General features: G+C 54.0%; 1 protein-coding gene across 2 annotated transcripts; it reads left to right on the forward strand.

Annotated features, from left to right (window-relative positions):
- On the forward strand, window positions 1,327-19,572 carry L3MBTL2 (L3MBTL2 polycomb repressive complex 1 subunit). Of its 2 annotated transcripts, XM_005681104.3 has the most exons (17): window positions 1,328-1,454; window positions 3,255-3,495; window positions 5,041-5,174; window positions 8,224-8,347; window positions 9,175-9,254; window positions 10,567-10,684; window positions 11,057-11,191; window positions 11,447-11,535; window positions 12,730-12,961; window positions 13,486-13,562; window positions 13,734-13,838; window positions 14,645-14,792; window positions 15,164-15,246; window positions 15,529-15,763; window positions 16,273-16,338; window positions 17,176-17,292; window positions 17,668-19,572. In XM_005681104.3, the coding sequence occupies exons 1-17, from the start codon at window positions 1,431-1,433 to the stop codon at window positions 17,778-17,780; spliced, it is 2,121 nt and encodes a 706-aa protein (XP_005681161.3). In that variant the 5' UTR covers window positions 1,328-1,430; the 3' UTR covers window positions 17,781-19,572. The 2 variants fall into 2 exon arrangements, with proteins under 2 accessions (XP_017904302.1, XP_005681161.3); XM_018048813.1 differs by lacking the exon at window positions 17,176-17,292 and having other exon boundaries at window positions 1,327-1,454.

Below are 20,490 nucleotides of genomic sequence, written 5' to 3' on the forward strand. Positions count from 1 at the left end.
ACATGTATCTAGTGGACCTCAAATTCAGAAATATATTTAACACATGTCAAGGCCTACTTATTATATTTAGATTCTCAATTAAGAGTATAGTATAGCATAGGCAAAGAATTTGGAATAAATCTTGAATTCCAATCAAATGTGATCTTAGAAAGTGTCTAAACCCAAAGGGCCACCGTTTCCTCATTTGTGAAACAGTGACTGATTGTCCCTGATTTAAGATGTTTGTAAAGCTCCATGATAGAATTTCCTTGATGGCTCAGTGGTAAAGAATCGCCTGCCAGTGCAGGAAACAGGGTTCTGATCCCTGGTCCGGGAAGATCCCACGTGCTGTGGAGCAATTAAGCCTGTGTGCCACAACTAATGACCTTGTGTCCTAGAGCCGGTACTCTGCACCAGAGAAGCCACGGCAATAAGAAGCCCACGAATTGCAAGGAAGAGTGGCCCCCACCCTACCCCCACCTCTCTGCAACTGAAGTCCACACAGCAAGGAAGACCCAGCACAGACAAATAAATGAATATATATATTTTTAAAGCTCTACTACAGCACCTAGAACTGTGAGTAAGGACGGTTGTGGGTCCTTAAAGGACCGTTGTGGGTCCCAAAAGAATGAGGCAGAGAGCCTCATATCTGAGGTTTATTTCAGGAGATGGTGATGCAAGGTAGAGTGTTGCAGAATTTTAAGCGTTTGGGACATTTATACCATTGGACCTAAGAGAGAGTATTCCAGTTTCTGACTAAACAGGGAACAGTCTCTCTGCTAGGCATCCCCGCACTAGGGCACGTTTAATTTCTCATCAGGGAGAGGGCGAGGTTTTTCCTGGAGGGTGCCTGAACAGTACCTTCTTAAGTGAAGTCACTCAGTTGTGTCTGACTCTTTGCGACCCCATGGACTGTAGCATACCAGGCTCCTCCCTCCATGGGATTCTCCAGGCAAGAGTACTGGAGTGGGTTGCCATTTTCCTTCTCTAGGGGATCTTCCCGACCCAGGGATCGAACCCTGGTCTCCTGCATTCCAAGGCAGACGCTTTAACCTTTGAGCCACCAGGGAAGGTTGCTAGTACCTTCTTAGGTATTCAATAATTGTTTAATGAAGAACGGAGTCGGTGTGATAGCAAGAGGTTACCGTGTAGAAACAAGAACTATCCTCCCGGGCCAGGCAGGTCTGGGGCGGGGAAATTTTCACGTCGCCATAGCAACGACCCCCTCCACGCGCAGCCCAGAGGAAACTACAAGTCCCATAAGCACCCGCGGCTTCCCCGCCTCCAGGGGAGGCGGGGCTCAGGCGAGCGCGGAACCGGCTTTACCTCTTTCCTGCAGCGTGATTGGCCTTCGGCCCTGGGAGGCGGCCAATGAGTAAGCTCCGGGAGAGCGGCGAGGCCAATATGGCTTCCTGCACCTGGTGACGGTTGAAGAAACTGTGTTAGGTCTCATGGAGAAGCCCCGGGGCGTCGAGGTGAGAGGGAGAGGACTTCTCGGAAAGGGAACCCCGAGAGCCTCGCTCGGTGGGCCTTTGAGCGACGCCTGGAGGGTGGAGGATGGAAGAATGGATAAACAGGTAGTTAGGCTGAGCAAGGCCAGAGGCGATTCGCATCGCCTTTTGCTCCCGTTCTCCTGGGTCCGAGTGAGGTTGAGGGAAGAACAGCTTCACTGGCCTGGGGGAAGAGGAACTGGGTTCAGGATATGAGAGCTCCTGAATCTTCCTTCTCCCCCTTGTCTCATGGTGGCATCTTTAGGGACTGTGAGGCCTGTCACATCCTGGTGGGAAGTAAAGGAAGATTAAAGTTTAATAAACACTCCGTATCTGGAGCGTTCTCGTGCGTTATCCCACAGTAACAAGTCCTGTGTTATTGTCTGTTTTTTTATGGATCATGCACCTGAGGCTTGGAGAGGGTAGTGCCACTCCCCAGGAGGGCCACACAGCTGTAAAGTGAAGGAGATGGGCACTAAGTCTGTCAAGTTCCAAAACTCTCCCTGTTTTGCTTTTCCCATTCTTCCCACCACCTGCAACCCATATATCCTTTCATCATTTGGCTTCTGGTTACCTTATATTTGAATGTCCTTTCTGGCACATTTGCAAAGGTAGTGTAAATATAAAGTGGAATCGCTCACAAACTCTCCGAGAGTAAAGAAGAATCATCATCAGTGTAGAGTGTGAAGGATAACTCCCAGTTTCAGAGCTGTCACTGACTGCTGGGAACAGAACTAGGCTTTACATAGCGCCTGGGTGCGCACAGCAGCCCTCTAAAGAAGGCTTGTTAGAGCCGTTGTACTGATGGAGAAACCGAGAGCCCTAAGTAGGAGAGCCCGGATTCCAGCTCTGGCATATCCGATTTGAGTGCCTGTGCTTTTAACCAGTAATGATCACCAGCATTTATTGAGCACTTGCTGTGTGCATGTCACTATTCTGAGTGCCTTTCCCATAGTAACCCTTACTTCTCCCCCAAAGCCTATGAAATAGGTGGAATTGTCCTCATTTACAGATGGGGAAACCAAGGCACTGAGATTGAACTGCTGCAGGTCATATAGTAGGGATGGTTTTGGAGTCTTGGCCTAGAGCCCAAACGCTTCACACCTTTTCTGCTACATGCCACATAGATTCTTATACCTCATTTCACATTGCACATCTTTTGAACCAAATTTTTTTTTGTTTTATAGATGAGAAAATTGAGACCCAGACAGGTTAAATAACTTGCCCAAGGACCCACAGCTAGTTAGGATCAAGGCTAAGTCCAAAGCTATGGTATGTCCCACAGTGCTAGTATGTCATTTGCCTCAAATCCTCTTTAGGGCAGTCTGGGCCCCAAATTAACTTTCGTCTGACTTAAATTGTTTTTGAGTTGAAATTGCTTTGGTGTATACCTGCTGAAGGGGGAAGAATGAGTTTCTGGAATACATCTTTTCCAGATTGTCTTCACGAAGCACCATGCTTAGTATATTTTCACATCACTCTGTTCTGTGTGAATTGTGGTAAAATGTCGTCATGTATAAATCCGCAGAGGACCCTGGTGAATTCCTAATACATGTTTCTGTCTGGCTAAGGTATTCTTTTGACTTGCAGTTGAGAAAGGTATAAACAAGAGTAATGATCCTGGTGTTTACGAAAGGGGTGTTTGATTGTACCTGCCACTCGGCCCAGAAGCATTGACTTGACCAGGACCTGGAAAGGGAGTTGATAGCAGACCTGCAGTTTCCCTTGTCTTACAGTAAGCCAACCACGATTGCTCCTGCCTGCTTTGTGTCATCCTTTTCCTAGGAGACTCCGTCTTCAGAACCGATGGAGGAGGAAGAGGAAGACGATGACCTGGAGCTCTTCGGCGGCTATGACAGCTTCCGGAGTTACAACAGCAGTGTGGGCAGTGAGAGCAGCTCCTATCTTGAGGAGTCAAGCGAAGCAGAACATGAGGATCGGGAAGCAGGGGAGCTGCCCACCTCCCCGCTGCATCTGCTCAGCCCTGGGACGCCCCGGTCCTTGGACGGCAGTGGTTCTGAGCCAGGTGCCTTCAAAGTGTCCCCCAAAGATAGGGAGGTTTCAGAGGCTATGGATGGAGAGGCAGATGTAGGCCAGGTGGGCGGAGCCATCCAGGTGTAAAGGGCTCTTTGATCCGATGTCTAAGGACCTGTGAGAGAGACAGAGGCACCCCAAGTATCCCCAAGGGTCATTTCAGTCTGATTTCAAGTTGTGATTTCATTCTTTTCTCACAATTAATATTCATTCAGCACATATTAGATGCCAATCATTAACATGGTGGTGCTTTTGCATTTGTGTAAATAATAATAGTTGGTGGATTTCTAAGCCTGGGTCTTGAGAATATACGACACCTAATGTGATCTGGTTACTCTCTGGGAAGGGACAAGAAATAGCTCGTGAGTCGGAAGTGAGAGGCAAGGAAATACAGAATTAAGTGACCTCCAGGTAAGAGGATGAGGGCAGATAAGAATCCCCGTGAATCATCTGGAAGCCAGTTGGCTTCAGAGGTATGATGCTTGTACAGCTGCTGGATCTCTGAGTCAGGGCCTCCAGTGTGGGGACTGCCTGTGCAAAGAGGCAGGTTAGATGGTCTGTGATGATACTCCTGTTTCTTGGTCCCTTTACTCTTTAGAAGAGGAGCATCTAATACTCTTTGCCTCTCCATTCATCCTGTCTTCTTTTCCTCTCTCCCCTTTTATTTTCATTAAATTATTTATGTTACCGTTGGTTGCACTGGGTCTTCATTGCTGCACGCGGGCTTTCTCTAGTTGAAGCAAATGGGGGTACTTCGCTGTGGTATGTGGGCTTCTTGTGGTGGCTTCTCTTATTACGGACCACAGGCTGTAGGTGCACGGGCTTCAGTAGTTGCAGTGCACGGGCTCAGTAGTTTTGGGGCACAGGCTCAGCTGCACTGTGGCACGTGTAATCTTCCCAGGCCAAGGATCAAATCCGCTTCTCCTGCACTGGCGGGCAGATTCTTGGCCACTGTACCACCAGGGAAGTCCTGTCTCCCCTTTCTTTTATTTTTCTCCCTTTTATCTTCTTCCAGTCATTATCTTAGAATCTTAGGACTAGAATGAACTATTAGAGACCATCTAGTCTGGGGATGCACTCGCCTGGCCACACATTAGAATCATCTGGGGAACTTCTCATAACCACTGATGTCTGTGTCCCACCGCAGAGCAGGTCATTCTAATCAGGGCATTTTTAAATGCTTTCCAGGTGATTCTAACGTGATATCAGGGATGAAACATTGATCTAGTTCAGCCTCTTTAGAGATGAGAAGAAAACAGGCCCACAGAAATTAAATGATATGGGTACATTTTTGTCTTCTCATTTTCCTCTTTGCAAACTTTCCCAGTTGTCCGCAGGGATTCTCCTTAGCCCCATTTTGACACACGGAGCCAAGGGATGCCACACAGCTTCAGGGGTACACACCCAAATCGCTTCCTCCTATTCCAGTTCTGTCAGCCTTAGGGGGTTAATGCAGTGCCCCAGGTTTGAAGGGCCCATCATTTTGTTTGAACTGGGGTGATGATCAAGGGAGTCACATGCTAAATTCTCTTCCCAGCTGTCTGTGAGATGTGTGGGATCGTGGGTACCAGGGAAGCCTTCTTCTCCAAGACCAAGAGATTCTGCAGTGTCTCCTGTTCCAGGAGCTACTCCTCCAACTCCAAGAAAGCCAGTATCTTGGCAAGATTGCAGGTGAGAGGCAGTCACTTGGAAGACCCTTCCTGGGCCCCTGGTTGCTGGGTCAGGAACCACTACCTGTGCTGGTGAGGGGCCCAGAGGGCTTGGGCAGGACGTTGCTTGTAGCCTTCTGAGGTTGTAAACAGCCTGGTATTTCTTATGCACCCATTTCTGGAGCTCAGTAAGTTGCAGATTCCTGGAGCTTCCCTTCACCCCCAACCCTCACCCGTAAGGGTCTGATGTGTCCTCAGGAAGTTCTCTTTTTGGCTGTGCTGCATGGCATGCGGGAATCTCAGCTCCAGGGATGAAACCCATGCTCCCTGCAGTGGAAGTGCAGAGTCCTAACCACTGGGCCGCCAGGGAACCGCTGCCCTCAATAAGTTGTAAACAAGAACTCGGGGGGGAGTCTGGCACCCATGTCTTCCTGTTGCAGTTTTACAAATGCTCTGAAAGGAAGCTGGGAAATGGTCCACAAGCTTCTCCGGCCACAGGGGGTTTGAGAAGATGGTACCTTGACTCTGACTCCATTCCACAGGCAGCTGCCTAGAAAGTCTTACCAACCTCTAGTTGGTATTACCAACTAGTCTTACCAGCCTCTCCTATTGACATTTGTAGAACTCTGAGAAGGGGGAGCATTCTTGGAGATGTGTTGTCTAACCCACATACTAACTGACAAGTGTGCTGAGGTCCGGAGAGGGAGAATCATCTACCTGTGGGCTCTATAGGAAGAGGACAGAGCTGAGACTGGAGCCTCATCTCAGGAGCCTGGCCTTGTGTCTTCACTACACTGGTTTTCAAACTTGACTACACGTAGGGGTCACCTGGAAGGTTTCAAAAATCTCATGAAGATTCTGGTTTAATTGGGAGGGAGCACAGCCTAGACATAGGAGGCTTTAACGAGCACCCCAGGTAATTGTCCTGTGAAGCCTGATGTGGGCCTCAGCCCAGCTCTTCTAGTTAAAGCCTCGTGCATGTTATCTCTCACTCATGAGACAGCTACTGTTGTCTCCCCCACTTTTCAGCTTTTAGTCAAGACATAAGAAAGTCCTTCCCAGTGAGCTAAGAATAACATCGTTATTAACTACAGTCTGGGGATACTTGTAGAGGGCTTGGCACCCTCAGTCTAACCAGTGATTCCTAAAAAATGAATTTTTTTAATGAATTTTTCAAGATTACTATTTCAAAGCCTCAAAAATTTTTGCTAACTTACTCAGATGTACACAAATAAAACTGAAGAGCCAGGATTTGGCGCCAGGTCTTAAGTGGAACTTAAGTTCAATTCAGTCGCTCAGTCGTGTCCAACTCTTTGCGACGCTATGGACTGCGGCATGCCAGGCCTCCCTGTCCATCACTGACTCCCAGAGTTTACTCAAACTAATGTCCATTGAGTCGGTGATGCCATCCAACCATCTCATCCTCTCTTGTCCCTTTCTTCTCCCACCTTCAATCTTTCCCAGCATCAGGGTCTTTTCAAAGGAGTCAGTTCTTCGCATCAGGAGGCCAAAGTATTGGAGTTTCAGCATCAGTCCTTCCAATGAACATTCAGGACTGATTTCCTTTAGGATAGACTGTTTGGATCTCCTTGAAGTCCAAGGGACTCTCAAGAGTCTTCTCCAACACCACAATTCAAAAGTATCAATTCTTCAGCACTCAGCTTTTTTTATAGTCCAACTCTCACATTCTTACATGACTACTGGAAAAATCATAGCCTTGACTAGACCTTTGTTGGCAAAGAGACATGTCTCTGCTTTTTAATATGCTGTCTAGGTTGGTCATAACTTTTCTTCCACGGAGTGTCTTTTTATTTCATGGCTGCAGTCACCATCTGCAGTGATTTTGGAACTTAAACCCACATTTTTTTATTTTAAATTTTGGCTGTGCCACTTGGCTTGCAGGATCTCAGTTCCCTGACCAGGGACTGAACCCTGTCCATGGCAGTGAAAGCACCAGATCCTAACCACTAGACAATCAGGGAACTCCCTAAACCCACATTTCTAGTTCATTGATCTCTCTCTTTTTTTTTTTTTTTAAACTTTTTACTTTGTATTACAGTAGCTTCCTTTGCAGCTTAGTGGTAAAGAAACTGCCTGCCAATGCAAGAGAGGTGGGTTTGATCCCTGGGTCAGGAAGATCCCCTGGAGAAGGAAATGGCAACCCACTCCAGTATTCTTGCCTGGGAAATCCCATGGACAGAGGAGCCTGATGGGCTACAGTCCATGGGGTTGCAAATGAGTCGGACACAACTGAGTGACTAGACAACAACATAGCTGATTAACAATGTTATGCTAGTTTCAGGTGAACAGCAAAGGGATTCAGCCATACATATGCGTCTGTCCATTCTCCCCCAATCATTGATCTCTTTAATAAATTCTCTGGGCCTCTCTGATCAGTGCTTAAGCTACAAATTACCGACTAGGTTTTCCTTATAGCTCAGATGGTAAAAAAATCTGCCTCTGATGCAGAAGACCTGGGCTCCACCCCTGGGTCTGGCAAATCCCCTGGGGAAGGAAATGGCAAACCACTCCAGTATACTTGCCTGAAGAAAAATCCCATGGACAGAGGAGCCTGGCGGGCTACAGTCCATGGGTCGCAAAGAGTCGGAAATGACTAAGCGACTAACACACACACAGGTCAGTGGCCTTTCACTCTGGGGTAGGACCCTTTGAGCACCTCATAAACTCTGTTCAGTTCATGAGCCTTCTGAAGCCCCTTCTCTGCCATAAACCTATAGGAGCACCAGGGGAAGGAGATGGCTGAGAGCTTTGGCCACCAGCGAGAACTTCCTGGCAGTAGCAGAGCTTAAAAGATGGAAAAATGTATCCCTCCCTGCCCTCTGGCTCTGCCAACCCCCACCCCGGCAGGTGAACAATGGCTAAGTGCTTTCTGAGTTCAGCACAATATGTGACCCTCACCCTTACAACTCCCCCCTGAGCTAAGCATTATAATTGTTATCATCTTGATTTACAAGTGAAGAAACTAGAGTCCCAAAGAGATTACCAGGGCAGTCCAAATCCAGAGCCTTGTTATCAGCCTTTAGGCTACCGACAGGCTCTCCTTCCTCCAGGGAAAACCACCTACTAAGAAGGCCAAAGTTCTGCACAAAGCTGCTTGGTCTGCCAAAATTGGAGCCTTCCTCCACTCCCAGGGGACAGGACAGCTTGCCGATGGGACCCCAACTGGGCAGGACGGTAAGTCAGTGGGGACTGGTGCTCAGGAAGCCGGTGGGGTGTGGTGCCAGGACTCAGCAGGTGAGGGGGGCGTCGCTCCCTAGGAGCCAGGATTGGAGAAGGGCCAGCCCAGGCTCGCTTTAGATGGCATCTTCCTCACCTGGGAGTAACTGTGAGATGGCCCAGAAGATCCCTCAATCACTGTACTCTTGAGCACTGAAAAGCCAAGATTTAGCTTCCTTTGTTTAGCATTGCCTGTAGCTTTTGTTTTCCTGGGGCAGTGGAGACCTAGATCTGGTGTGAAGAAGGGTGATGGGATCAGGAACTTCTCTCTTTCTGAGCATGAGTAGCTGTTTCTAAGTAAATGTAGACTGGCAGCTGTGTACTAGGTGGTCTGACACAGCTCCCAGATCAGGGCTGGAGGGACTGTGGTGTGTGTGCCTCCCACCCATCTAGATTGGCTGTGGCCAATGAGACGTTGGGGGCGGTCTGAGGAATTTAAGCCTTGAGGGTCTTTGAATTTCCCTCTTTCTCTTGAGGGAGAAAGATCAGACGTTTCCCTCTGAGTCTTCCCTTTACTGAGAGTCTGGCAGCCTCTGGATGAGGTCCTCCCTGTCCCATCCTGATGGCCACTGCTGGGGCAGGTATGGGGTGGGCCTGGGCTGCGTGGTGGGAAGGGGCCTGTGCTCCCGGTCCCCAGGCCCGGGTTCCTGCAGTGGCCACTGCTGGGGTAGGTATGGGGTCGGCCCAGGCTGCTCCCAGTCCTCAGGCCCGCCTGGTTTCTTGGAGTGACTGCTGCGAGAGCTCCGCACTTCAACCCCTCAACTCTGGTCCTCTTGGCTCTGCAGCGCTGGTCTTGGGTTTCGACTGGGGGAAGTTCCTGAAGGATCACAGTTACAAGGCTGCTCCTGTCAGCTGCTTTAAGCATGTGAGTGCCCTGGGCATGAGGGGAGGGAGGGCAGGGGCCCGGGCGCTGCTGCTGGCTCACCCACCTGCCTCACTGCTTCAGCACCGGGAGGGAACAGGATGAAGTCTGGGTGCTCAAAGCCTGGCTTTGCCACTCGCTCCAATTCACCTTTCTGCCCACTTGTTCTTCACCAAGTCCTCCCAAAGACCCTCATCGAGGGCTTGGAGCACTCCCCTCGGAGGTCGCCCCCAGGCTGATTCACATAATGGCACTTTGTGCTTTGGTATCCAGAGCCAACTGTGAGAATCCCTTTCTCTTTTCTCCCATTTTTAGTGCTTTCCTGTTGACAGCTTGGTGCCTGTGAACTGCCCCCAGCCCATTGGCTCCTGGGAGGCAGATATGGGTGCCTCCTGGAACCCCTTCTGCTAAAGCCTCCCTGACTCCCTGTCAATGCCTAAATTGCATCTGACTCCTTGAGACCCCGTGGACTATAGCCCGCCAGGCTCCTCCATCCCTGGAGTTTTCCTGGCAAGAACACTAGAGTGGGTTGTCATCCCCTCCTCCAGGAGATCTTCCCGACTCAGGGATCGAACCCTGCATTGGCAGGCAGATTCTTTACCACTGAGCCACCTGGGAAGCCCCAGGTGGCTGTCACTGAGAAGCGGCCGAGGCTGAGACTGGAGGGCTGGGCTTGCAGTGCAGGCCTGAGCAGTGGTCCCCCACAGGTGCAGAGAGAGGCCGAGGGGCCTCCTAAACCCCAGGCAATCTGGAGAAGGCCTATTTAGTTTATCTTGGCTGCATTGGGTCTTTGTTGCGGAGCACAGGGGCTTCTTGTTACAATGCAAGGGCTTAGTTGCCCCTTGGCTTGTGGGTGCTTAGTCCCCAACCAGGGATTGAGCTCACGACCTGCACTGACAGGCAGATTCTTACCCACTGTACCACGAGAGAAATCCAGCCACCCGGTATGACGATTGAAGGAGTGCTGTTTGTGTCTTAGAAGCGCCTGTTACATAGTCAGAGTGGGAAATGCTAGATGTCTGCTGGTACAGGTGTGATGTGCCAGAGGGTAACAACTGGGAGCCGGTCCTGTAGAGATTAGCAGGGCTGTCTGACACCGCGACTCCCGTCCCCTGACTCGGCTCATCACAGAGGCGGGTGCATCCGTTCATCGCTTCCTCCCTGGTGCTGGGCCCGGCCTTCCACACACAGTGAGGGGAAATACCGAGGGGCAAAGGAGAGGATACAGCGCGTTTGTGAGGCCCTGCGGCCAGCCGCTCTCCTCTGCCCACCCAGGTGGCTCACTGTCCCCTTGAACCCTCTCACCCCCGCGCAGGTCCCACTCTATGACCAGTGGGAGGATGTGATGAAGGGAATGAAGGTAGAGGTTCTCAACAGCGACGCCGTGCTCCCCAGCCGGGTGTACTGGATCGCCTCGGTCATCCAGGCAGCAGGTAGGTGCTCCTCCGGCCAAGGCGGGGTCAGGGGCTGGGGGCGACATCTCCAGATGGACAGGCAGTGCCGGAGCAGACATCAGCTTCATAAAACAAAAAAACCCGCCCACTGGAGTTTGGTTCTCCCTCCTTGCTATGCTTTCGTGTTGCCTACCTTAGAGAGGGCCACAGAGCTTGGCGAGTTTGGAAACCCCCATTTTGAAGTTCATTCCGGGGTCGATCAGGCCGTAGAAAATTACTCCCCTACTGTGCCGTACTGCTTTCCAGGTACATGGCAGGGGTTTGTTTTCGCTCTGGCTGTTGTAGAAGGGGTTCTTGGAGTAGGCAGCCTGGTTTAGGCCTAAGAGTTCATCTCCCCTTCCTCCTGCTCAGGGTACCGGGTGCTGCTCCGGTATGAAGGCTTTGAAAATGATGCCAGCCATGACTTTTGGTGCAACCTGGGGACTGTGGATGTCCACCCCATCGGCTGGTGTGCCATCAACAGCAAGATCCTGGTGCCCCCGCGGAGTGAGTGCTCCCCGTCCTGGTTCCTGTGGCCCCCCCTGGGAGAAGTCAGACTAGCCCAGAGCCCTCCTGCCTCCTCACTTCCTCTCCTCCCTCGTCCAGAGGCCCCAGGGCAGGTGCAGGTTGGGGAGTCCAGGACTGCCGGCCTGAGAAGGCAGAAATATGTCATTCAGGCCCTCTGCTGCTCTCTGGGGCAGACTGGCACCCGTCAGCAGAGTGGTGGCAGTCTGTATTCAGGATTCTGCTCTGTCTCCCCAGCCATCCATGCCAAGTTCACCGACTGGAAGGGCTACCTCATGAAACGCCTGGTGGGCTCCAGGACACTTCCTGTGGACTTCCATATCAAGGTCTGGCAGCGCACCCTGGGGTCTCCTGACTGGCCTGCTCCTGCCCTTTCCCCTTCTGTCGGTCCTTGGTGCTGCTCACTGGAGTATTTTTTCTAAGACCCCCTTGGTTTAGCCATCAGAGCAGCTCCCTAAGTATGGGTGGTGGGCGTCTTCTACCATTAGCTTGCTCCCTTCTCTGTTCCAGCCTCATCGGTCATGTTGCTTTGTCTGCTGGTGTGCTCTTCCAGATCCTTCCCTTTGCTCATAGCATTTTCAGGAGCGTTCATTCAACTGGGCTTCCCAGGTGGCGCTAGTGGTAAAGAACCTGCCTGCAATGTAGGAGACCTCTATTCATTCAGTAGATTTGACTAAGTGCTTGTTGTATACAAGGCACTGCCATCTGGCACGCTCCCCCTCCTGGTGGGATTTGGAATTGCACTGCTCAGGCCTCACCACCACTAAGAAACTGGAATGGCTCTCCCTGAGTCCGCAGTGCCCCGGTGCTGGAAAAGCCACAGAACTTCCGTATCATCCTCTGTCCCAGGCAGGACTGCTTGAGAATCTCAGCAGACAGAACTGCCTGTCTCTTCACCCAGGCCCCACCACCGGGGCTGTAGAGCTGCTGTGGGATCTTGGTCACTATCCTTGGCTGTGTCCAAGAGGCAGGCATTACTGCTGAGGTGCTAGGAGAGCTGTTCAGAGCTGCAGCCCAGCAGAGCCAGGGCTGAAATTAGAGGTATCGAGGCAAAGGGTGCTCAGTTCTCTAAACACCAGGCTGGTTGAGTGAGTGCTGTCAGCAGGGGCTGGAAGGTAGAGAGCACTGGGAGGGACTCGTGTAATCAGAGTGCAGATCCCTGAAGGAGCATAGAGCTGGACCCCAGGACGAGATTTGTGGCTCAGCTCTGGCACTAATGATCCGGTGTGACTCCAGGTGAGTCACATGACCTCCCTGGGGCACCTGTTTCCTTAATCTGAAAAGCAGTCTGTGATTCCCATCACAATGAGTTGCTGACATTTTGGTGCATACATTGTAAATATTCTATCATCCCAGGGACTTGGGAGCCAGGGTGGAACCTGGCGGGCAGGAGGGGCTCCTCTGCCGGCTTCTTCCCGCCCCCCGCCCCATCCCGTCCTCTGGTTACTCCCAAGGGACAGGACTGGACAGTGGGAGGGAGGGATCGCCCCCAGCAGGCCTGTGTTCTGATGTCATTGCAGATGGTGGAGAGCATGAAGTACCCCTTTCGGCAGGGCATGCGGCTGGAGGTGGTGGACAAGTCCCAGGTGTCCCGGACCCGCATGGCCGTGGTGGACACAGTCATCGGGGGCCGCCTGCGGCTCCTCTATGAGGATGGTGACAGCGACGACGACTTCTGGTGCCACATGTGGAGTCCCCTGATCCACCCTGTGGGCTGGTCCAGGCGAGTCGGCCACGGCATCAAGCTGTCAGGTTAGCCGAGTCCCTGGCCAGCATGGGCCTGGTCAGGGGGGCACATCTCTGCACCCCACAACTACTCTGAGTAATGGGGGCAGTCATCTTTACCCTGAGGATGGCAGGACTGGACCAGGTGTCCCAAGGGGTTGAGTGACTTGACCAGTGACACTCAGCCTGAAGTGTGTTCTGTGTGTTAGTTGCTCAGTCATGTCCAGCTCTTTGTGACCCCATGGACTGTAGCCCGCCAGGCTCCTCTGTCTGTGGAATTTTGCAAGCAAGAATATTGGAGTGGGTTGCCATTTCCTTCTCCAGCCTGAAATGGTAAAAGTTAATTCACAGCTAGAGGTTCCAGGCCACATCCTCTCCTTGCGACGTAGGAGGAGTCTGGGTCCTCAGGGCTGAATAGTTCGAACAGAGAGCTCCTCGGTGCGGGTGGGAGGTTGCTGAGCAGCCCCACATTCTGGGGGAGGCGTGGAGATGGTCCTGTTAGCAGCTTCAACTTCTTCTCTCCCTTCCTCCCTCCACTATCTCCCTAAAAGAGAGGCGCAGTGACATGGCCCACCACCCCACCTTCCGGAAAATCTACTGTGACGCTGTTCCTTACTTGTTCAAGAAGGTGAGGCCCAGCCCTGGGCACTGCCCCTTGGCTGCAGGTCCACTCCAGACCTGAGGCCCCGGATCTCCCTTCCTCTCCCCTTTTCCTTACCAGGCCGTCGGCAGCTGAGGCCTCTTCCCCACCCCTCCCCGGGTCAGCCCAGAGATTGCCCAGTTGCCCCATTCCTTTAAGGTTCGAGCTGTCTACACAGAAGGTGGCTGGTTTGAGGAAGGGATGAAACTGGAGGCCATTGACCCCCTGAATCTGGGCAACATCTGCGTGGCGACCATCTGCAAGGTGAGTCTGGGCGCCCTGGGCCTCCAAGCAGCGCTTCCTACGGACAGGGCAGTGGCAGAGTGCCCCCTACTGGTTTTCGTGCACATAGACTTGGCTCCTGGTTCGGAATCTGCTTTCTCTTCGGGGGTCAGACAGAGGCTTGCCAACCGTGTGGGCTGGTCCAGGCATGTCGGCCACGGCATCAAGCTGGCAGGTTAGCCGAGTCCCTGGCCAGCCACCCGTGGGTGCTATGGAACACCTGACCTGAGCCTGGTCCTAGGGCAAGTGTGGGCCTTCCCACCACCGTCTGCTGTCTCCTTGGGCGCTGGCCTTGCCACGCCTTAGCCAAGCTGGCGTTGTTGCAAACCTCTGTTACTGCTGCAGCCTGCGGAGCCAGCCACCACCCCTTGGCCTTCCTGGGGACACGCTGATGTGTCTGTCTAGCAAACCTCCAGGCTGGGCCCCCGTGTTCACCCCTGAGAACACAGTGACAAAAGGACAGACACAGTTCCTGCTGGCACAGCATGTGGTGTCCATTGAGGGAGTCGGGAAGATCCCTCGGAAGAGGAAATGGCAACCCACTCCAGTGTTCTTGCCTGGAGAATCCCATGGACAGAGGAGCCCGGCAGGCTGCAGTCCATGGGGTTGCAGAGTCTGACATGACTGACCACACGTGAGGAAGCTAGATGATTTTACCATTATGGGTTACATGAGTGCTGAGTGCTCTGAAAAGCAGCTTCGTCTCCTGTCCCTGTCCTGCCGCCTCACCCTGGAATGGGGGTGTAGTTTAGAGCACCAGGTTCTGTTTCCCTCTCCGCCTCCACTAGGTCCTCCTGGACGGCTACCTGATGATCTGTGTGGACGGAGGCCCCTCCACAGATGGCTCCGACTGGTTCTGTTACCACGCCTCCTCCCATGCCATCTTCCCAGCCAACTTCTGCCAGAAGAATGACATTGAGCTCACACCCCCAAAAGGTAAGACTGGCATACAGTTGGAGGGAGCAGGGTTGAGGCCACAGGCCAAGCCAGACCCCTGGAGTTGAAGTCTGAGTGGACTGGAGAGGTGACAGCACTCCCCACGGTCACCACTAGCTCTTAGTCTGGGCTGGCTTGGCCCCACGGCCCCATGTGGCTTGGTGAGCAGAACTCCCACCTGTCCCTTTGGGCAGTGAACACCCTGTACTACAGGACCATGGTCCTAGAGCAGGTACCAGCCTGGGCAGGAGGGAAGAAGGCTGCTGGGGAGACTTTGGGCTGAGTCCTGATGGAGCTGCAGGAGCCCCTTTGGCACTGTCCGGGACTCCCCCTCACCTCCCTCCCTCCCTCATCTCCACCTTCCACTGCAGGGTACGAGGCTCACACTTTCAGCTGGGAGGCCTACTTGGAGAAGACCAAGGCAAAGGCAGCTCCATCGAGACTCTTCAACATGGTGAGGAGACCAACCCTGCCCACTGCCACCGAAGGTGGCGGTTCCAACCCCTTCTCCTCTCAAGTCCCTGCTGCTAAGATCAGCTGTTTCGGGGACAAGTCCAAACTCTGATGTGGATGCGTGCTGAACGGTCAGCCAGTCCCTTTCCCAGAGGGGCTGGTGCCTGGGATCACAGTGCAGAGGGGTTCCTGGTCTGAGGCCCCCACCCCTGCTCCCACACCCAGGGCTGCCCTGCCAGCATGGAGACTTAGCTGATTTGCTTGGCCTTCATCCCCATCCCAGGACTGCCCCAACCACGGCTTCAAGGTGGGCATGAAGCTGGAGGCCGTGGACCTGATGGAGCCCCGTCTCATCTGCGTGGCCACTGTGAAGCGGGTGGTGCACCGGCTCCTTAGCATCCACTTCGATGGCTGGGACAGCGAGTACGACCAGTGGGTGGACTGCGAGTCCCCAGACATCTACCCCGTTGGCTGGTGTGAGCTCACCGGCTACCAGCTCCAGCCACCTGTGGCCACAGGTCTGGGCTCTCTTGGCCCTGAAGGGCTCTTGACTTTCCTTTTCTTTTTCCTTCCTGCCAACTACCCTCCACCCCACCCCCCGTGCCGCATGCCCACCTTTGGCCCCCTGGCATGAGATCGAGCATCTCCTGGACCACTTCTAGGGAGAGAGTGGCCCTGGTCTCCCCCCTCCTGCTCCTGACTTCTCTGTCTCCCTCTCCCTCTGGCCTGCAGAGCTCCTTCCTTGACCTTGCCCACTCTGTCATATGCTCGTGCCCTTGTGCACCAGGTAAATCCCCCAGGCCCCTCTGAGCACCCTGGTGATGCGGGTGGGAAGAAGGGACAGCTGTCATCCAGTCCCTCCCCGCAGCCCCTCCCCGTTCTCACGGCCCAGCTCTGGCTTTCCTTCAGGAGCGTCCCCTGTGTAAGGGAGGCCCGTGAGGGGTGGGCAGGGGTCTCGGGACGTACCTGCAGCCTATGTCCTCTCAGAACTCTCTTCTCACCTCATGTCCGTGTCTTTCAACAACAGAGCCCACCACACCTCTGAAAGCCAAAGAGGCCACAAAGAAGAAGAAGAAACAGTTTGGGAAGAAACGTAAGTGGTGCTCTAAAGCTACCCGGCTGGGTTGGGACCTGGGATCACCTGAGCCTGTGTCCCTGGGCAGGGATCCCTACCCAGATCAGTCACACTCGTTATGTTCCCACCTCTCCTTTGCCCCTTGCCCATGAGCTCATCCATCACCCTGTATCTTAGGGGCCCAGAGCACAATGAGGGAGTCTTCTGGTCTCTGGCAGCGTTCAGGATGCTGAGGAAAAGACACAAGAGACTATATGGGTTGGAGCAGGGGTCAGGGGTGGCCTGGTCTCTGAGGCCTTGTGCAGCTGCAGTGTATGAAAGTAAAAATGTTAGAGCAAACAGACGGAAGTCATTCTCCCATGATCCCCAGGGGAAGGAAGCGAGGGTGACCACCAAGCTTAGGGACCTCTCACAGGCTGGCCCAACCTCAGCAGGCCCCAGGCTGAGCTGCAGTGAGCTGGGCTCCCTGACGTGGTCTCCGCAGAAGACAGGATGTCCCGAAAGGGAACAGAGGGAACAGATGCGGTCCCTCGGCAGGGTTAAGATCCTGTGAGGGTGTGGTGTGGATCGAGTGGCAGGACTCTGTGCCGTCCCGAATCAGGGCTGGCAAAGTGACGGTGTAGAAGTGAAGAAAGTGAGGAGCAGAAACAGGAAGCTGAACTACCATGGCGGGGTGGGGGCACTGACCCCTTACTGGGGAGAAGCTCTGCCCCTTGGACCCACAGCCCTGAGGGCTGAGGTCAGAGCTGGGCCTCGGTCCTCCCCAGCTGGCACCTACCCCTCTGCTGGGCTGCCTGGCCGCTATTGCATATGGATACAGCCCTCACCTGGGTTGAATTCTGTTTTTATTCCAAGGAAAAAGAATACCACCGGCCAAGACGCGGCCCCTCAGACAGGGGTCCAAAAAGGCCCTGCTGGAGGAGGACCTGCAGGCGGCAGCGAAGGCCCCATCGGAGCCTGCTCCTGAAGAGAGTAAGAGCCTCCCGGGCGGGGCCGGCGGGCGGCTCCCTGCTCAGAGGCCGGTCCTCTCCTTCCCCACCTGGCACAGAAGGGCAGAGGCAGGCTTGAAGGGCATTTTCTGGGCACCAAGAAATCTCTCAGACCACTGAGCCTGGAGGGCTTCCCAGACACCCGCCCCCAGCTCTGAATGGAGCCGAGCACCGGCCTGGCCCTCTGCACCCCCAGCCCTCAACAGGGTGGGCTGCCTGCCAGGCTGGTGGGACGGGGCCCTAGGCCTTGGCTGCCCACCACACCCAAGGGCCCCTGTCTGTAGGAAGCCCGGTTCCTTCTCCAGATCCTGAGCTCCATGCTCCCTCCTCCTTGCCCCGTACCTCTCTCCCTCTTCAGTCATCGCCGTGCGTGTGAAGGAAGAGCACCTGGACGCGGCCACGGGCGACAAGGCCCCGAGTCCAGAGCTGCCAGTGCCCGTCGAGAACATCAAACAGGAGACGGACGCCTGAGCCTTCCTCGCTGCCAGCCGGAAGCCAGCCCAGGGCGCCTCTCTGGCCACCACGCCAACCTACTTTACTTTGGAGACTGAGCCTTTTTGCATACATTTTGCCTGGTGCTGTGTGGGCCAGGCACCCAAGGAGCAGCCAGGGTCTCTAGCCTCTGGCCTTTCCAGCAAGGCCATGGACGGGGGCTGCCTGCGAGCAGCTCCCTCTCCAGCTCGAATTCCTGAAGCTCTTCCTCACTAGTCCCCTCCACTCCCCCCACACTGCTCCATTGCCAGGGTGGGGGCTACACACGGGAGACAAGCTGGCTAGTGGTTAGGCCCGAGCAGGTCTCGAGGTGGGGACAGACGGTCACCCGATGGACGAGAGTGGTGTGAGAGGTACAGCCTCTGCCCCAGACTCCATGCGGAGCGCCCCCTCCTGCCTCGGTTGGGGCTCTGCTCCTCCTGGCACCCCCAGGATGTTGGGGATCCCTGTGCCAGCACCCACACCCAGCTCTGGCAGGCAGCTGAGCAGCAGTGATCAGCATGTAGGTCCTGGTGAGTTGTGAAGTGGCCTTGATCGATTTTCCCTTGGCATAAATACTGACTCCATTTCCAAGAGGAGCAGAGATAAGGTCTGCTCCCTGGGAAAGGGAGCTTGCCAGGGCCTCAGGTGGGGGAGACCACACCAGTCCTTGTGCCACAGGAAAGGGGGGTAGGGGTGGGCGTGTGCGCAGGCATGCAGGTATCCTGAGAGAGAAGGTGCCACCAGCGTTGAACTTAACCCACTCTGGAGCCCAGCTGGATGGGACCTGTGCTTTTCTTTCTCTGTTAACCAGGAAGAGGTCTGGCCTTGCCAGAAAGTCTCGGGGCCTCTACACAGGGGATGGTCTGCCCTGCTGGCTGACGTGGCCCTGGAGGAGGTCCTGGAGACGGGGACATACTTCTTGGTCCTTTTCCTCACTGTGCATGTCCTTAACTCCATAATATATTTTGATTCCGCTGCTCCTCTGAAAGTACAATCTAGAAGTTTCATCTAGCGTCTGCCCACATTTCAGCTGCTGCTTCTCTGCAGTTAAGTCTCCTTTGAAGCTGTCTTCTCCCTCGGACCCACCATCTCTTCAGGAGACCTGGGGCCTAGGTGGTAACAGGCTGCTCTCCTCAGCCCTTCTTTCCTTCCACGTGTTTGAGTAGAGACAGCATGGCTGGGTGTGTCCCTGTGTTACCCTGTAATAGCTGCTATGGTCCATGCTTGCCAGATGGGGTGCTGACCTTGGGTGTGTTGAGGACCCTGCTGTTGGGTGTCATCCCAGAGATGGGCGACCAGCCCAAGGGGAGCCAATTCCAGTTCAGAGAACCAGATCTTTTGTCCTTTCCTAAAGGCACTGTGCAGGCTCACGTGGAAGAGAAACGAGGCTCTTGTAGCCTGAACTCCCCTAAATGTGACAGGGGCTGTGCCTCCCCTTACCCACCTCACGGTGACGGGTGGCTCAGTGGAGGAGGGTGGCTGACGGTGGCTTGCAGTTCCACAGCCTGCTCGCATCACCTGCCTTTGTTGAGGGTGATTTGCCCAGCTGAGGAGAATCATTGTCCCCTATGCTCTTGCCCTTTAAGGGTCAAGTTCTGACTGAAGAGCTTCTGGGGAGATGGGACTTGTTTGGCTTTCAGTTTTGCTTCTTCCTGAGTGAAGAAGTTGATGCCCACAGTGCTTGGGCGCCGCAGGCAGGGCTAGAGGACAAGTTTAGCCACGGTTCCAGCCCCAGATGGGCTTCCCACACTTAAATCCTGTGAGATGATTAAATCCCTTTCTTGCTGCAGTCTGTCAGTGTTCCTTCTGTTCTGAGACGCCACCTCTCCAGGTCGGCTACAGACGGGGAGAGTTCACCCATGAAGAGTGCAAAATGGCACGTGTCTCCACAGCAACACGCTATGCTCTTTGTCCCTGCCACTTCCCTCCCAGGACCCCGGGCTCCCCAAAGGCCCAGCCCGTGTCTTCATGCCCCTCGTGCCCAGCACAGAGCTGCCGTCAGCGAGTATATGGCCAAGTGTACATACATCCCTGGGACCTAGAGGTTAGCCAGTCACAGATGGCAGTGTTGACCTCCAGGACGTTTTAGCTCAAGGCACACAATGAACCTTGCCCCTCCACTGCCCTTGCCCTGGGATGCGGGGGTCGAGGGGGTGGGGAACACGTGAAGACTGGAAGATGTCCTGGGGAACAGAAGCCTCTCCACTCCTTGCCCACTGCCTGACGACGGCCTGCAGTGAGCGGCGCTCTGGGGCAAACGCTGGTGGAACCCCCTGCACCTTCCTTTACTGTCACCCCGTCGGACTCTTGGCTGCTCGAGGGACGGGGAAGCAAGGGATTCCGCGTTTGTGACAGCCTCATGCCAGACACTAGTTTACAGGTGTTCACACTGCTTGCTTCATCTTTGATCCTGTGAGGATGTGCTGACTTTATTCTACATGTAAGAGAGAAGGCTCATTAAGGTTCAGTAACTTGGTGACCTAAGTTGACAAGAAATGGGAACAGTGGGATTAAACTCCAGCTCGTCGGCCAGGTCACAACCAAGACTCGGTGGCTTCAATCTGGAGAGCACTCCAGCGCAGAACATTCTGCTGGGGATCAGGGTCCGTGTCCTTCAAGGCCTTTGTATTCCTGGGAGGAACAGCTACTTTCAATAGAAGTAGAAACAAATCCTAGGGCTTCCCTGACGACTTAGTAAAGAAGCCAC

This window comes from Capra hircus, chromosome 5 (assembly GCF_001704415.2).
Source record: "Capra hircus breed San Clemente chromosome 5, ASM170441v1, whole genome shotgun sequence".
Lineage (NCBI taxonomy): Eukaryota > Metazoa > Chordata > Mammalia > Artiodactyla > Bovidae > Capra > Capra hircus.

Excerpts from the sequence above, each read along its gene's own strand:
- L3MBTL2 (XM_005681104.3), top strand. The coding sequence starts at position 1,431 with ATGGAGAAGCCCCGGGGCGTCGAG. Across the intron at positions 11,536-12,729 it reads CTGTGGACTTCCATATCAAG|ATGGTGGAGAGCATGAAGTA; the intron begins GTCTGGCAGCGC and ends ATGTCATTGCAG. Across the intron at positions 16,339-17,175 it reads GAAACAGTTTGGGAAGAAAC|GAAAAAGAATACCACCGGCC; the intron begins GTAAGTGGTGCT and ends TTTTATTCCAAG.